Source organism: Sorex fumeus, unplaced genomic scaffold (genome assembly GCF_029834395.1).
Source record: "Sorex fumeus unplaced genomic scaffold, SorFum_2.1 ptg000054l, whole genome shotgun sequence".
Taxonomy (NCBI): domain Eukaryota; kingdom Metazoa; phylum Chordata; class Mammalia; order Eulipotyphla; family Soricidae; genus Sorex; species Sorex fumeus.
This window is the reverse complement of record NW_026606111.1, coordinates 41168851-41186389: the sequence shown is the minus strand read 5'-3', so window position 1 is coordinate 41186389 and position 17539 is coordinate 41168851. Positions and strand designations below refer to the sequence as shown.

The 17539-nt window shown below is 40.7% G+C and overlaps 1 protein-coding gene across 1 annotated transcript in view; it reads left to right on the top strand.

Annotated features, from left to right (window-relative positions):
- Window positions 1–917: 917 nt before the first annotated feature.
- SERINC1 (serine incorporator 1) overlaps window positions 918–17539 on the top strand; it is a 28835-nt gene continuing 12213 nt past the window's right edge. The window contains exons 1-3 of the mRNA XM_056124979.1: window positions 918–1065; window positions 13598–13759; window positions 14879–15048. Coding sequence (XP_055980954.1) covers window positions 1027–1065; window positions 13598–13759; window positions 14879–15048 — 371 coding nt within the window. The 5' untranslated portion in view covers window positions 918–1026. The remainder of the gene's footprint in view (window positions 1066–13597; window positions 13760–14878; window positions 15049–17539) is intronic.

Genomic DNA, 17539 nt, shown 5'->3' with positions numbered 1-17539 from the left:
TTCCAGCCATGCCATATGGTTCAGAGCCCTACGTGCCAGGAGAGATCACTAAGTAGTGCTTAGAGTAAGTAAGCTCTGAGCACTGCCGGGTGTGGTCCAGAAAACAAAACCAGAGCTAGATTTTCTTTTTTTAAATGCTTACGTTTCCTGAAGATATCCTTTATCCTAGGGGAAGCAAGAATTACAAATGTCTCGATCGCTGTGACATTCAATAAAATCAGTGTTTGCGCTTTGTAATTATTTGTCAAGCAAACTTCGGGCAGCATCTTAAGAGTATAAAAAGTTAAAATGTGCACCAACAAGTGACATTCTTGAAACACCCAAACGCTTCGACACTGGAATTATTTCAATTAAACTTGTCAGAGGCAGTGGGTTGCTAGAATAAACGGAGAATACAAGTGGAAAAATAAGGTGCAGAGTGAATGGAAAGACAGAATCTTAGCGCAAGTGGAGACAATGAACATGAAAGAGAAAGCAATTCCCTAAAGCAATGAGGTTCTCCTCTGACTGCAGGGAGAGATCAGCCACTCACTAGACTCCACGTTCTACCAATACCCAGATTTAAATAAACTGTAGCAGTGTAGCACTGTAACACTGTAGCACCATTCATCAATTTGCTCGCGGGCATCAGTAACAGCTCCTTTGTGAGACTTGCTGTTACAATTTTTGGCATATCGAATACACCACAATAAGTAAAAAAATATGTTGCTTTTCTCGGATCATTTTTTTAAAACTGGCAAAGTAAGGGCAGCCACGCCAACTCCAGACGCTTTAGGCCCGCAGTAGCAGTTCAACTGCAGGAACAAAATTTGGGACTCGGATTTGAGCATGCGTAATCTCACTGCGCCGCCCACCTCCCTCAGCCCTCCCCAGGCCCGCCCAGTCTCGAAGGAAGTGACACAAAGCTGAGGGGCGGGACGGGTTCGGCCCCGGAAGTGCCGTGTGGATAGTAAATAAGCAGCGAAAGACAAGAGAGGTGCTGGCTCCATCTTGTCGGCCTCAGCCGCTCCTGCGACTGTCGGGGCGATGGGGAGCGTTTTGGGGTTGTGCTCCATGGCGAGCTGGGTAAGTGATTCTTGGCGGCCTCGCGGGGGTATTCGCCCCCGAGAGGCAGAAGCGAAAGGGAACCGTTCGCGACTGGGTGCGGCCCGCCCGGAGTGAACATGGTACCCCACCCAAAGGGGAGTGCCTTGAGGCCCCATTTTCTTTCGGTGTGCGAGGATCTCTCTTTAGAAATCTTAAGCTCCGGGGCCCTTAGTTCTCGTGACGAACCGACCTTGGAGAGCGTTGGCGACGGGGAGACGACCGACCCCACCCGGGGAGGAGAAATGGAAACGAGAGCTGTTGAGCTCGCCCGCCCGCCCGCCTACCCACCCCTCAGGAAGGCGGCGCCCCAGTTGTTGCGCCCGGCCCCTGGCTGCTGTTGTTTTTCTCTCGCGTGGGAGCAAGACCGGCTCCCCGGAGGGCTTCAGGCCCCTCCTTTGTGTCGAGTTGCGCATCGCCCCGTGTCATCTCTCCCGGCGACCTCAGAGGACTGACTGCCGCACTGTCATTCCGGGGAAGGCGGGTTGGCCTCTTTTGTTCTCTTCAGAGATGCCCGTTATGTGGGGCGGCCGAGCCAGTAATTAATTCCGTTTTTAAGACCAGCGGGTCTGGCGCAGCGGCCGAGCCCTTCCCCACCCCTTCCATCCCCGCCCCCCCCGGTGACACGAGATCGTGGTCACGGTTCTCAAGCCGGCGTTTCGGTGTCTGTGAAAACCCGTGGTCTGGTTGTGACCGGAAGGATGCTTTCCTCGGGCCTGAAGTTGCCGTCTGTCACGCGGTGTCGCTTGCGTTTTGTCTTTTTGTCGGCTGCGTGGTTGAGAGCGGAAACCATACTTGATTGGCCAGGGTGAGATCGCTGGATTCCTGAGGTCCCAAAATAAAAATTCGTTGCACGGTGACCTCTTTTCCGTGCCCCCAGTAGAGTTTTCATGTGTGCTTTACACCCAATCATGGTATTTTTTTTTTTTTTTTAGTTTAGGGCAAGACATTGGTTTGGAATTAATTTCTTGAGTCCTCGGATCGCAAATTTTACAGTTTCTGTCTTGACTTTCCAGATGCTGCCCTTCCCTTCTTACATTTGACAGTATTTTGATCGTTTTACACATTCTTCATCTCATGTCTAAATGCTTTTGTTTCGGCTTGAACTGCAGATACACTGAGGTTGTCAACTCTGCCCCAGACCAAGGTCTTGATTATATTTGCGTTTGCGCATGGGAACCTTTATTAAAAAAAAAAAGTAGTTTCGGAATTGGGTCTTTGTTTTAATACCCCAAAAAAGGGACGCCTTTGTTAGATATATGGTTATTATGATAGTTATTACAGTTACGGTTAAATTACAGTTAAGATCTTCTCGCCTCCTCCAAAGGTGTAGTGGCAGGTTTCACCCCTACCTGAACATTATTTTTGGAAACAGTATCTATTCTTAAAAATATAATAAAGGGGTTAAGGCTCTTCCTTGCATCGTGACTGACCCCGTTTCAGTTCTGGCATCTTTGATCCTCATAGGTACTGAAAGGCGTGATCCCCTCAGCCCCCCACCGGGGAGTAGGGGCGAAAATCCCGCAACTACTGCAGAAAAGGAATAATACATTTTTTCTATTTTTTCTGAACCCAGAGCAGTGAAAAACCAACCTTTTTTTTTTTCTGTCTCCAGATTAATTATAGGTACTTTTTTTCTTTGACGAGATTGAGGATGTGGCTCAGTAGTGTAGAGATTAGAATAAGTTTTATATGTGTGAGGTGATCTGGGTTTCATCCCCAAGCATTTCACACACTTAAAAAAAATTGGGGAGGGGCGTGTGCTTTGGCCCACACCTGTCTGTGAGCAGAGCTTGCTCATAATATTGCACTCTGGCTTCACGGTTGTATGGGCTGGGGGCGGGGAGAGGGTGGTAGTAGGAGGGGTGAGTGTGTGGAACCAAACGGGATGCCTGGGGGCACCAAATTTGGGTGGAAGGCAAGCCTGCTACACTAGAGCTCTGGCTCAGACTTAAAATTTTTTAAGGATATTTTTTAAGGTGTGTTTCAAATTAGCAAAGAATACCTTTAGTGAACAATATGGAAAGTTTATATTCCCATCATTGTTTGTTGACACCTTAATTAGTGCAATGGTGATAAAAATTGACACTGCTTTAACCACACTGTTAATTTTGAGGCATGTTAGAAAGTACCTAACACGGAGGTAAGACCCCCTTAGCAGTATTTAAGATCACTGGCAGAGAGAGTAGGCGACTAAATTGCTCATCTTGGTTCAAGGTTATTGTGCATATCCAGGAATTGGTATAAATCCAGAAATTGATTCTATCATACACAATTTTGGTTGTCTTTCCTCTTTCCTTCCTGGTGCATCTTTTAAGTTGTTCGATTTTAGTACAGTTCAGTAGCAATTTCTTTCGGGATGCAAATTCATTTTTCTGACAGAATTCAGTAATATGCTTACTAAGAGATACTGACAAATTTAAAATTATTCAAATGTATTAATAGCCAAATTAGATCATTAAGCTAGATTAAAACAAGGCCTTTTCTTTCTTGCTCAGATTTTTTCAGGCTTAGGTTTTTCCCCCCTAACTTTTAAAACAACTGTAGAAAATTTTTGCACTATTAAAGTATGAAAGGGAAAAAAAAAAACGTGTAACTACTACTATGTGGAAGTTGAAGTGATAAAATGTTTGTGGACAGAATTAGAAATTGGATTGATTTCTGTATGGTTGTATCTTTCATTGGTGATTAGTTAAAACTCCCTATCTTAATCTGTGAATTTCCCAGTTAATCCCTAGTGAGTTAAATACAGAAGTTTATACTGAGGTGGTAAATTTTTTTTTTCATCCCCATTTTAACACTGGTTCTAGTGACTAGATTTTTTTCAATGACTAAACCTAAACTAACTTTTTTTTTTGTGTAAGCTATTTAAGAAAGAGTAGAGTGTGCCATTTCGACAACCTTTAAATTGTCAGGAAAAAAACCTGACCACCAATACTTTTCCTGAATCTCTCTGTATGCTTATATATAGAGTGTAGATGAATAAAAGACAAAAGTACAATTTGGGGGAATGTTAGTATGCTAGATGCATTTTAAACAGAACATTGCATTTCATTTTCTGACTTTAGCAAAATAATAAAAATAAAGGACTGTTAAGTAAACATTTCTTAATCAGAAAAATTTCCTAAAGAGATTCCTTTGGGGGAGATATTTCTGTAGTAGCTGTAGGACAAGTGACAATGTCTGCATGCATTTTTCTTTGTCACTTTTCTTTGAGGAAAGGCATTAAGAGCATGCAGCAGGTAGAAGCCAGGGAAACTGCTCAACATTCTTTAGTACACATGGCAGCCTCCCAGAACAAAGAATTACTCAGTCCAGAATGTCTGATTCTGGTTGAGAATCTTAGGCTGTTTAGTTGGCTAGTGCAAGGAATGGAGAGAAATCTAGGAGTTTCAAGTGCTTTCTAAAAGGCAGTCAATCAGTCATTTTTTATTTTCACTTTTGTGTTCAGCTTTATAGACTCCTGGCACTACAAGTTCTTTTTTCCTATTTGTTGATTTTGCTTGTGCAGTTTTAATTACTGCTTTACTTTTTCCAGTGAAGACTTTAATACTTTTTACCTTCCACATGTATCATTTTTTTTGGTTTTACTTTATTTAAGTTTGCCTTCTCCATATTATAAAGTTACTTTAGTTTTTTATTCTTTTGCTGTTAACAGAAGGAAAGTAGTGGTATATTCAGTTGAGCAGGGCAGGCTCTGTGATGCTTGGAGCTGAAGTATTCCTGCCTTCAGTGCTCAGGCCCTAGGGTCTCCAGTTCTCTGTGGTGTTCTTCGCCACCAGTGTGTGAGATACCAGAAATCAATCTCAGGACTCTGTTCATGCTAGGCATGTGTTCTGCCACTTGAGTTATTTCCCTGACCTTGGTCAGTTCATTAACCATAATTTCATTTTTATATAAGTGGCTGGTTTATAAGTAAATTCCCATAATTCCCATGGTTGGTTAATATTAGTGTTAACTATCTTTTGCGGGTGTGGGGGGTTGGGGGGCACACCTGGCAATGCTCAGGAATCAACTGGTGGTGCTCTTAGGACCATATAGGATGCCAGGGATTGAACCCGCCTGGGCCTCATACAAGGCAAGCACCTTACCTGCTGTACTATAGCTTTGGTTCCTAGCTTAATCTTTGTATGGTCCTTGTGATATCGGTGGGCCCCATGGGTGACTTATGTGAAGTGGGGAGGAGAAAGATGGTCACTTTCCCCCCAACTGCCTCTGCCACCTGGGACCCAGGGTTACTGGATTCTTGTCTTGCCTCGCAGTAAAGAATTTCAGGAGTACACAAGCAGTGAAGTAATAGATTTTATTTGGAGGGCTTTTAAGGTGTGGGGTGGGAGTGTGTGTGTGTGGGGGAGAGAGAAAGAGAGAGAGAGAGAGAGAGAGAGAGAGAGAGAGAGAACACACACTCGAGAGAAAACGGGCTTCTTCAGGGGCAGAGAGAGCCCCTACACACATCCTAGCATTAGACACGAAAGCATCAAAGTACACATCTCGAGGGGAGATGCGGGAGACACATGTGCTCAGGCACCACATGTTCTCTGCTTCGTGGGCGCAAGTAGCACAAGGGCTCGGGCAGCATATGTGCTCCCTTCCTTTGTTCATGGTGTCTTTTTTATAGGCTCTTCTCGGGTTGTCTTGATCCAGAAGTTCTGGAGTCTTTTCAGGGCTGGATCACATTTTAATCATATTAAGGGAGTGGTCCAAAGGTTTAAGGAATTTCATGGAGAGGGGTCCAACCTCTTCAGAGTCTGCTGAAAGTCTTAATCAGGTCTGTTTTCTGTATCCACAGGGTGGATCAGTCTTAGAATTTTTCTTCCTGAAGTTCTGTTGACCAAGTTTTCTTGCCAAGGACCTTTGCCTGTCTACCTGCCTACATCACTTCGACGCAGTACCATCAGCAAGCCAGGGAACTCTAAAACCCACTATTCTTTTCATTCTGTTATAAATTTTTCGTACATTTTGAGAACCATTGATTTCTAGTTTTGAGGGTTCAGAACTTTAGCATTCCTTTTATCTTATTTTTGAGGGGCAAGAGTACCACACCCATCAGTAATGGGGCTCACACCTGCCAGTGCTCAAAGGACCATGTGGTGTCAGGAACAAAACCTGACTGCTATACTCTCTAACCCTTAAGCATGTATTTAATCATGGATTCCTGCCTCCTCCCTGCTTTTTATAAACGTCATCTGCTAATTTCCAAATTTGGTCATGTAATTTCCATGGATTGATCATGTTATTTCCATAGATTGTGTTAAATTGTCATAGCATCCTTTCCCTTCTAGCACATTTAATTTGTGCTTTGACTTCGTATCTGCATTTGTATTTTCGTAACTTTTTTCCTTCAGAAAATTAGTATGTTCGGGGGCCAGAGTTATAGCACAGCGGGTCGGGCGTTTGCCTTGCACGCGGCCGACTTGGGTTCAATCTCCGGCCTCCCATATGGTCCCCCAAGCACTGCCAGAAGTAATTCCTGAGTGCAAAGCCAGGAGTAACCCCTGAGCATTGCTAGGTGTGACCCCCCCCAAAAAAATAAATAAATTGGCTTCTTTAAAAAAAAAAAGAAAACTAGTATGTTCTTTTTAAAATGCAGGCTTATTTAAGAGCATTTTTGTTTTTTGTTTTATATCTTTCATTATGTTTATTTAGATTTCCTACTTCCCCTCCCCCACCCCCCTTTTTATCTTTGGGGTATGCCCAGAGGTGCTCAGGGCTTTTTCTTTGCCCTGTGCACAGGATTTCTCCTTGCAGTGTTCATGGGACCAAAAGAGGTGCCAGGGATTGAACCCAGATAGACCATGTACCAAGCAAGCACCTTGCCCACTGTACTCACTCTAGTCTGTTTCCTGTTTTTTGGGTGGCATCTGTGCTCATCACTGTACCACCAGTGCCTTCAAGATTTCCTATTTCTGGATGCTGGCTACCTTCATACTATACATTACCTTTGTTTTCCTTCGATATAACTTTACTGTATTCACCATTTTCCAGCCCTTCAGCCATAGTTTTGGCCCCGGAGTTTGCATTCTTAATGAAGTTCAACCGTGCTTTTTAAAATTTTTATTTTATTTAAAAATTAATTTTGACGTCTAAGATCTTATAGTTTTTCTCCATTGTCATCTTTCAGTAGTTTTGCTGTTTACATTTAAATTAGTTGGCTATATTTCTGGGGTCACCAATCTTTTCTGTTATCTATTTACTGCTTGTCCTTTTTTAATACTGATTAATCTTGCTGTAGTTTTCTTAGGTTTCAGTGAATTAAATTAATTGTTTTTCCTACCTTTTCTATAATTCACTTCATTCACATCTATTTTTTTTACACTTCCATTTAGAGCTTTATAAGGCAGAAACTTTGATTATTGATTTTGAAACTTTTGTTTTCCACTGATACTTATTTAGTTTTTGGGTCACACCTGACTTGGTGCTAGGGAGTCACACCTGGCACTACAAAGGATTCGTCTACAGTTTACTACTGTGAGTTATCTTTAAATGTTTTCTTAGGTGCATCTCACAACATGATGTGTTTTTTTTTACTGTTTAATTTCCTGTTAATATCTTGTGCTTGAATTAATTAGAAGTGTGTTTATTTTCTGCTATCTTTATGTTACTGATTTCTAATATTCTTTTGAGAGCCAAGAGTGTGCAATTTGAGCCATTTTATAGTTCGATTTAAGACTTATGCTTCAGAATATGGTTTATTTTTGGTAAATGTTGTGCTCTTGAAAATATTTTATACATTGTTCTGGCTAGCTGCAGTGTTCCTCAAATGTCAGTTAGATATGAATGATAATATAATTCCAGTTTTCTATATTTTTACTTAATGTGTTTTGCTCTTAAAATGAAGCAAAACAGGGGCCGGGGCGATAGCACAGCGGGTAGGGCGTTTGCCTTGCATGTTGCCGGCCCGGGTTCGATCCCCAGCCTCCCATATGGTCCCCCAAGCACTGCTAGGAGTAATTCCTGAGTGTAGGGCCAGGAGTGACCCCTGAGCATCGCTGGGTGTGACCCAAAAAAGGCAAAAAAAAAAAAAGGAAGCAAAGCATTTATTTTTTTTTTTACATGGAAAATACATGGAAAGCTTGTCTATGAAGATTTGTTTGGTAATTCTTTTAGTTTTACTAATTCTTCCTTCACATGAAGTCCTCTTAGGATGCAGAAATGATTGTACATCTCCTTTTCAATATTATCATTCTTGCCTTGGAATCGTCTTTTCCCAGATCTACTTTGATACTGCTATAGCATGATCGGTATGTATATATGTTAAACTTCTAATCTCCTTCTTTTCAAAGCTCTCAAACAATGCTAAACAATGCTTAGGGATCCTGGGGACCACTCCTTTGTTTGCAGGGCAGTCAGTACCTTGCTGTGACTAGGTTGGTTGGTTCCATGCTGGAGCCAAAGCTGGGGAGTGGCTTTAGTTTCTGGAATTACCAGAACCACTTCAGTGTGCTTGGGAGCCTCCTGGGTTATACCTGGTGGTATGCAGGGTTCAGACTAACACACTGTGTGGTGTGGGGAAAACTGAGGTATTGGCACATACAAACATACATACATCCTGGTGGCTTGAACTATAAATTATTAAAAATTAAAAAACCCCGTGATTTGCCAAGTTATGCATAATGGAGTTGTTGCAGGCATTAAATGTTCCAATGCCAACCCCACCAGCATTGTGCCTTTCCCTCTAATGTCCCCAATTTCCCACCCAACACCCTAGCCTGCCCGCTTGCAGGCACAAAGAAACAAACAAAATTTACTTCCTCTTAGTTACAACACAAAGACAAATGGAATTATCCAATCTTCGATCTGTCAGAGTGCCTTTGTGCTAATTGTTATATCTTATGGTGATGTTGCTCCAGTCATTTTCTGGAATATCCTGTGCTGGTTAGTGTTGGTTCCGCCTTCTGTGTTACTGTTCAGGCTCAAGGAGCTTGGTGGTCTTTCTGATCAGATTTGCTGTGATTGTACTGGGCTGACAGTACTATGAAATTTGGAGGTGTTGTGCAGATCGCATATCTTGATCCAGGAGCAATTTGGTAGTTTGGGAGACGAGGTTCAGTTGTGGAGCTGGGCTATTTCTCTGTCTGAAGGTGTAGGGTGGGTCTGTGAGCTGCTGTGCCTTCAGGTAGAAAGGGGAATCTGCTCGCACCCTCTTCCAAGAAGACCCCAGAGTTCTCTGTAAAGTGTATAATGTTCAAGAGAGACATGGGTTTGAAAGCGCAAGTAAGCAGAGAGGAAAGAAAGAGATTACTGTTTCAAAGCTAGAAAAAAAACAAGCGAGCCCTTGAAAACAGCAAGCATGCTTGTATCCTTTTTTTCTGACCTTTTCTTCTACCCCTGCTATCCAAGTTTTTGGACCAAACCCAGCAGTACTCAGGGCTTCCTCCTGGCTCTGTGCTCAGGGATCACCCCGGGAGGTTGCTGGAGATTGAACCCAGTTTGGCAGTGTACAGGCAAAGACCCTATCTGTTGCACTAATGCTCTAGCTCCCTGTTTCTGCCTTTTAAATGGGGAGTTTTTACTCCGTTTACATAGATTGTGTGAATTAAAATCGCCATTTTTTGTCACCTTTATCACCTCTCATTAGGCCTATTATTTTGCCTCGATTTGGATTGGCCATTATTTTAGTATTCTGTTGTCTCCTTGGACTTTTTAATTTGCTACTCATTTTGCTTTTCTGCTTTAGGGTTTGTGGTATTTGGTTTTTGTTACTTTGTTTTTTTTTTTATGGTGTTGTTTGTTGGGCCATACTCAGTGATACTCAGGGTTTACTCCAGTGCTCAGGGTCACTCATGGTGGGCTCAGGGATTCTTAAGTTCCTGTTTGAACCTGGGTCCATCATGTGCAAGACAAGCACCTTAACTTTGTTTTAACTTTTCTACCTATGATCATGTCTTATTACACCATTTTATTTCTTATTGAAGCATCCCCCCCCCCCAAAAAAAAACCCACCAAAGCTAATGTTCATTATTTTTGCTTTAAAAGGGTAGCCATAGCACTGTCCTCCTGTTGTTCATCGATTTGCTTGAGCGGGGCACCAGTAACATTTCCATTGTGAGACTTGTTACTGTTTTGTGCATATCGAATATACTGTGCTGGTGGAATACTCTCGGTAGCTTGCGGGGCTCTCTGAGACTGGTGGAGGAATAGATCCTGGGTCAGCTGCATGCAAGTCAAACGCCCTACCTGCTATGGTATCTCTTCAGCCCACTTTAAAAGGGTACTTATTTAAAACAGCTTTGTTTCCCTAAGAAAAAAATAGATATAGATGTATGTTTTTTGTTTTGTTTTTATGAGCCACACCCTCCATAGAACCTTGGGCCTCCTGACTTGGAAAGCATGCCCTTGACCATCCGTGCTGTCTCTCTTCCCTTTAATCATAGTTTTCCCTTGTATGAATTTTTGTGCAGATCCAGATTTTTGTCTGCTGTAATTTTCCTTCTGCTTGTAAAATTTCAACATTTCTAGTAGTTTAGATCTGCTGGATATGGATTTTTATTTTTATTTTTTGTCTTTCTGTGCCTGCAATGTTTTACTTTACTTCTGTTTTTTTTTTTTCCCCCATTTTGGGTCTCACCCGGAGATGCTCAGGGGTTACTCCTGGCTCTGCACTCAGGAATTACTCCTGGCAGTGCTCTGGGGACCATATGGGATGCTGGGAATTGAAGCCGGGTTGGCTGCGTGCAAGGCAAATGCCCTACCCGCTGTGCTATGGCTCCAGCCCCTTACTTCTGTTTTTGAAAGATATTTTCCTGAGTATAATGTTCTGTGGTTACAACTTTGTTCACTGATTACTAAATTTTGTCTTGCACTGCTTCTTACTAAAAAAGATTTTATATTTTAATATGCTTTTATTTTCCTACCTGTTTGTATGATAACTTGTGTTTGTCATTGCTTTTAAACTACTTGAATCTGATGTGAATTGTTATATTTCTTCAAAAGAACTCTTCTTCAGGAGTTGCAGTTCAGTTAATACTAAGGTGTTTGATGTTGTCTCACAACATTGATCCTCTGCCCCTTTTTTCCATGTCTTTTTATCTCTTCATTTCATATCATTTCTTTATTAGTGTATTCAGGTTCTTGATTTTTTCCCCTGCATTTTATAATTTTTTTACTCCATTTTATTTTTATTTATAAAAATTTGGTGCATGTATCTTTCCAATTATTTTGTATGTTTTCCATTCACGTGTTTTTCTGCCTCATTGGACATATGACATATGTGACTACATCACATTATTTATAGATGGGTTTTGTGTTCTTTATTTTCAGATTGGTTTTTATTTAATTTTGGTTAGGTGTTTATTTTCCTCCCTTTTTTCATTCCTACAGATTTTTTAGTAGATGTCAGGCACTGTAATTTTATCTAGATCAGTGCTAGTAATATTTGTATTTTAAAATATTAATAAATGTGTAAAAAGGCTTTTGAGGCTTGTTCTTGTACATGGAGGAGTGGGTTACTAAATATGAATTTTATTTTTTTTTGATGTTTGCTTCAGGGTTTGTTACGTGAGATAAGAGCAATCTTTAGTCTTATGGCTGATTTCCTTCTCCACCCAGCACCTGAGCTCCTGTCCCATTCCTGCGTGATGTGTTATGCCTTTTCTCCTTGTTTGTTTGGTTTTTTTTTTTTTTTGCCCACTTTGGGCAGCTTTTCTCAGTGCATATATTCATGCACTGATTCATAGTTTAATGAAGACTTAATATGTAGCCTTTGTATCTAGATCTTCAAAACTCTCCCTGTATAGCCTTCACATATATAAACTCTTTCCCAGTCCTTGTTTCTTTACCATGGTAGACAGTCTTTTCACCTGGAAACACCCTTACCCTGCACCCCAAATGGAGAAATAGGACCTAACCACAGAGGTTGTTTCCCGTCTCTCAGAAATTACTGTCTTGTCTACTGCCTGAAAAAAGAAATTAATTCCCCCCCCCCCCCCCCAATTGATGAAGACTGTAGGGTAACTCTGATTATCACTGTGTTTGGTTTGAATTGACAGTAATTATTTTCTGCATTTTTTTTTTAGTTATTTTTTTCCCCTCAATTCTTTTTATCATGTTCTTTTCTCATTTCATTAATTTTTTTTGTTTTAAATTTGCTTTTCTTATTTTTTCTATATCCCAAATAGAAGCCCCTTGTAACTATTTCTTTTTTGGGCTTTTGGGCCACACCCAGCTGAGCTCAGCGATCTTTCTTGGCAGTGCTAAGGGAGGCTGTACTATATGCAGTGCAGATGATCAAACTGGACCTGATGCATGCAAGGCAAGAACCTCAGTACTGTCTAGCTAAGAGTTTTGATTTCTTACGGAGTTGTTTTATTGAATCAGCATCTTCAAAGATTTTTTTTCTTTCTGGATTTTTTTTTTTGAGGGATGATTCTTTTTACATTCCTAGAGTGTTTGCATAGTTGCTTATTACACTTATTTTTGTCTTAAAAGCAACTCTGTTCCTGCCTTATACTGATTGCTGTATGGTGTTCTCCCCTATAATACAACAGATCATTACTTAACTTTGGTTTTTGGAAACTCTAACTTCAGCATACCATGAGAGCAACCTTTGGATAAATATCTTCATTTACTCGTTTACTTTAGTTGGTTGATTACACCTCCCTCATCTCCCCCTCCCCTCGAGTTAGAATGAAACAACCTTGAAGAAAATGAAGTTATTTTAGGATTTACTATGCTGCCTTCCTGTGGTGATAATGTTGGTCCTTATGAGAATATTTACAGTTCGCTTTTCTAATACTGTTTGTTGGTCCCTATCAGTATTCCCTGGTGTATGTTACTAGTTTAGAGTAGAATTCTGTTGAAGAAAGTTAACCCCAGCTATTCATTTATCCTCTTTTGCCGAGTTCTAGTTGTAATCTGGTTATCATTATCAACATCCAGAAGAGGTAAAGGATTAAGATAGTATAATTTTCCATAGATGGATATTTGAAAAATTCTCCAAATTTGTGACTTAATAAGGGCTAAAGGATAATAAGAGTTGCTGATGGACTGCATATTCATGAATATTTTGGTTTCTCTATTTTGGGGGGTGAGGGCACACCCATTTTGTTCTTGTCAATGGGATCATTGGTTATTGGGGATCCAGCCACAGATCTCTTATATGCAGAGCATCCATTCATCCTGTTGAAAACACTTACTTATCCCGTTGAACTGTTTCCAGCTCATCACCTTTCTTTGTAGTCAATTAGTTATATCTGTCTAAATTTTGCTGGGCTGCTATGCACTTGTCCACTCTCCACATCCCAGCCCTAGTTTCTTTTGAGCTAAACTTGAGTTGCTGCTGGTTTTCCCTTTGTTTAAACTTACTATATTTATTTTGCTTCGTACAGAGGTTAAGCACTTTTTTGCTAGGATTTGCTCTATCTTTACCTCAATTACTATTTTTTTAGTTTATAGATAATATATGTGAACCAAAGGCCACTGTCCCCTGGTAGTTCCTGTTCTATGTTGCATGCTAAAATGTAGCTCTTTGCTATCATTTTAAAGTCTGCTGATATTTAATTCTCTTTTCCCCCAGATACCCTGCTTATGTGGCAGTGCTCCATGTTTGCTGTGCAGATGCTGCCCCAGTGGAAACAACTCCACCGTAACTCGGTTGATCTATGCACTTTTCTTGCTTGTTGGAGTATGTGTAGCTTGTGTAATGTTGATACCAGGAATGGAAGAACAACTGAATAAGGTGTGTTTTTTTTCCTTTGTAAATTGATTAAGTGGATGGTTGTTTACAGATACAACTAATTTTAGTATACAAAGTAAAATAATATATAATTTCTATTTTAGAAGCTCCAAAACTTTTAGGGAAGTCAGGAGCTGATACATAAAATGTGTTACGATAACAGGAGAAATTAAGTAACTTTGGCCAGGTAAATGTTAGAATCTCAGTGAGTTTCATAAAAAAAGAGACACCCAGAGATGAGTAGAACTTTTTGTGTGTAGATTTGGAAATAGGAAGCAGGATGAAGAGAATAGATGCTTTGGCAGGATTGATCTGAAGGAAACTGTGGAGGCTGTTGCAGTCCAGCCCAGCAGGCCCAAAGTAGAATTTTTGAATGTAAATTTGACTTTGTTTACTGTGACATTTAAATGTGACAGAATCAGAAATGAAACCAGATTCTGATTTCAAGCAACTGGAAAGGAATTATTGCCCTGGGGGGAAAAAAGATGGATTTTTTTTTGTGAAAAAAATTATTTTTATGGAGTTCAGATTATATAAAAAGAAATAGGGAAATATATAATAAGTTTACTAATTTATAACATGTTTTATTAGGGATTCTGCACTGAGCTGAAGAACCTGGGAACGTAATTTAAAATGAAATCCAGTATAAGATGTCCTCAGATAAAAGGGAGTTTAAAAATGAAGGCAGGAAGTTCAGAAGAGGAGCACTCTGAGCAAGCTAACCTGGACTTTGAGAAAGACTCATACTTAGGGGGAATCATGGGGATTTTCTGAAGAAATGATGGGAAATAGAGCCATGATGCACTGTTTGGAATCTCAGGAAGAGAGAATTACAAATGACAGCAGGTCTGGAGAGAGAGCAGAGCCTCCCTCAGCACAGGAGTTGTGTTGTGTGGGGCCCTGAGCCCAGCCTGGTGTGCTTCAGCTAAATGATGTGCATTTCCTGGTCCACCACATCACAAATGTGTGGCCCATTGTAACTGCAGCAGCAGAATGTTAGATTTTCATGTGATGGAAAATATGTTTACCCTGAATACATATGCAGCATAAACAATGGTTGATACACAGAATTTTCATTTTTATTTTTAAAAAAATCTAGACCACAAACTCTTGTTTTTCTAGATTCCAGGATTTTGTGAGAACGAGAAAGGTGTCGTCCCTTGTAACATTCTGGTTGGCTATAAAGCTGTCTACCGTTTGTGCTTTGGCTTGGCCATGTTCTATCTTCTTCTCTCTCTGCTGATGATCAAAGTGAAGAGCAGCAGTGATCCGAGAGCTGCGGTGCACAATGGGTAAGCTTTGTAATCAGTTCCCAGTATGAAAACCTGGTCATCTTTTCTCAATAATTTTAAATCTATCTAAAGAAATTTTATTTATTTATTTATTTTAATTTTTATTAGTGAAACACCATGTGGTACAGTTGTAGACTTACAAACTTTTGTGCTTTGGGTTTCAGTTATACAATGATCGGGTACCCATCCCTCCACCAGTGCCCATTCTCCCACCATGAATGATCTCAGTATCCCTCCCACCCCCATCCCCCTATCCCACCCTCCCTCTGTGGCAGGGCATTCCCTTTTGTTCTCTCTCTCCTTTTGGGTGCTGTGGTTTGCAAAAGAGGCATTGAGTGGCAGTCATGTTCGGTCTATAGTCTACTTTCAGCATGCATCTTCCATCCTGGGAGAATCCTCCCAACACCCTTTATTTGGTGCTCCCTTCTCTGTCTGAGCTGCCTTTTCCCCTGGCATGTGTGGCTGGCATCCAAGCCATGCAGTAAACCTCCTGGTACTGATCTTGGCTATTCTTGGGTGTTAGTCTCCTATTTTGTTACTTTATGTTTTGCAGATGAATGCAGTCTTTCTATGTCTGTCCCTCTCTTTCTGACTCATCTCACTTAGCATGATACTTTCCAGGTAGTACCACTTGTATGTAAATTTCATGACTTCATCTTTTCTAACAGCTACATAGTACTCATTGTGCAAATGTACCAATGTTTCTAAAATTTTAAAGTGTAATTTGTGACTTGCAGAACTGTTTCATTTTTCATGAATGAAAAGATAAGAAAATCCTCTTGTCTCTTGCAGAAATGTCTGACTTCCTAGGTGTACTTAAATGTTTATAGTCTTGGGTCATTTAGTAATATGTCACTGGTGCATAATATTTTAGATGTTTCATCCCCAAAATAGTATAAGTATTATGACTAACAATGATTTTAGTCCTCCTTTTCCCCTTAGCTTTTAATAGGCCAATGTCACAAAAGTAGAATTTAATTTGCTTACCATACAGTGTAGTGAAAATGAAGGGCTCTTCCTGAATAGGATGGTTCTTCTAAACAGTGGAACAACATAGAAACTTTAGGTTTTGCTGCCTTAATATAAAATACCACTCTTAGTTTGAATGTTTTTAATTTTATCTTCATTTTATTTTTTCCCCATAAATTAAATTTTGTTTAGCTTCTAGTTTATTTTATATTTTTATTTTGGACCATATTCAGTAGTGATCAGGGCTTACTCTGTGCTTGGGTACACTTCTTGCAGGCCAAGAGGGAGACTATCTGGGGTGCCCAGAGATTGAAACTTTGGTTGGCCACTAACTAGCAGAGCAAGTGCCCTGTCTACTGTACTCACCTCCAGCCCCTGAACTATTTCTTACTAGCATACACTACTGAGGACAGGAAGAAAATGTTTTGAGCATTCATAACCATCTTTATTGTCCCCTCCCCCCATTTTATTGATTTACCTGAGATACAGTTACAAAGCTTTCGTGTTTGAGCTTTGATCATACAATCATAAACACCCATCTTCTCCCCAGTGAACATTTTCCACCACCAAAATCCCCAGTATCACCCCCCATTCCACCCCTTTCCCTTGCCTGTGTGGCAGACAGTTTGCATAGTACTTTGTCTCTACTTTGGTTACATTTGATATTTTGATGCAAGTCCCACCACCACTCAAGTCTGCTGGAAAGGCAGTGCTAGACAATATTTTTTTTTTTTTGTATTGCTTGTTATGGATAAAATATAATAGAAATTCCAAATTTTAATAATTAGGGTCTGGAGGCATCTCTGCAGCAAGTCACTTGGTTCTGAGATTCGTGTGTGTCTCTGGATCATGGCCGTGTGGGAGCTTAAGTAGCCGGTGGCCATTTGTAGGCATCATTTCAGAGACCCATCGGGCGGGGGGGGGGGGGGAGGGGGGGGGGCGGGAAGAAGTGCGCTCCTCCCCTGTCCCGTGAGGCCTGGCATTTCCCACCACTGCCACCATGTACCTAGAGTTTTCATTGAGTTCTAGAAGATGGTGGCCGCTGGGATTCCTGTGGGGCAGGCGGAGGGACGGCACCTGCTCCCGTCTGGAGTGGCCCGGTGAAAGCAGCCTATTGCAGGGTCTGGAGACATCTCTGCAGAAGGAGAACCTTTATTGTTCTTTAAAAAAAATTCTGAAAAATACAGAATGGGGCCCAGTTTCTTTCATCGGTGTCCTATACTTTTCATTATACATCTTTCAGTTCCAGATTTCTTTCTTTTACTTAGATTTATTTGTAAGTATATTAGGAATATTTTATTTTTGAAGCTATTGTGAGTCTGAGAGTTCATTTCTTTTTTTGGGTATTTTGTTGGTATATTTCAATCTAGATACCTGCAATTTTTTTTTCTACCATTGACCCCCCAAATTGAATGCCTTTTATTTCTTTGTCTCGCCTCATTTCATTACCTAGGACTTGAAGTATTGAGTTAATTAAGAGTGGGAACCCTTATCTTATTCCTGATTTTGGTTTTTATTTGGC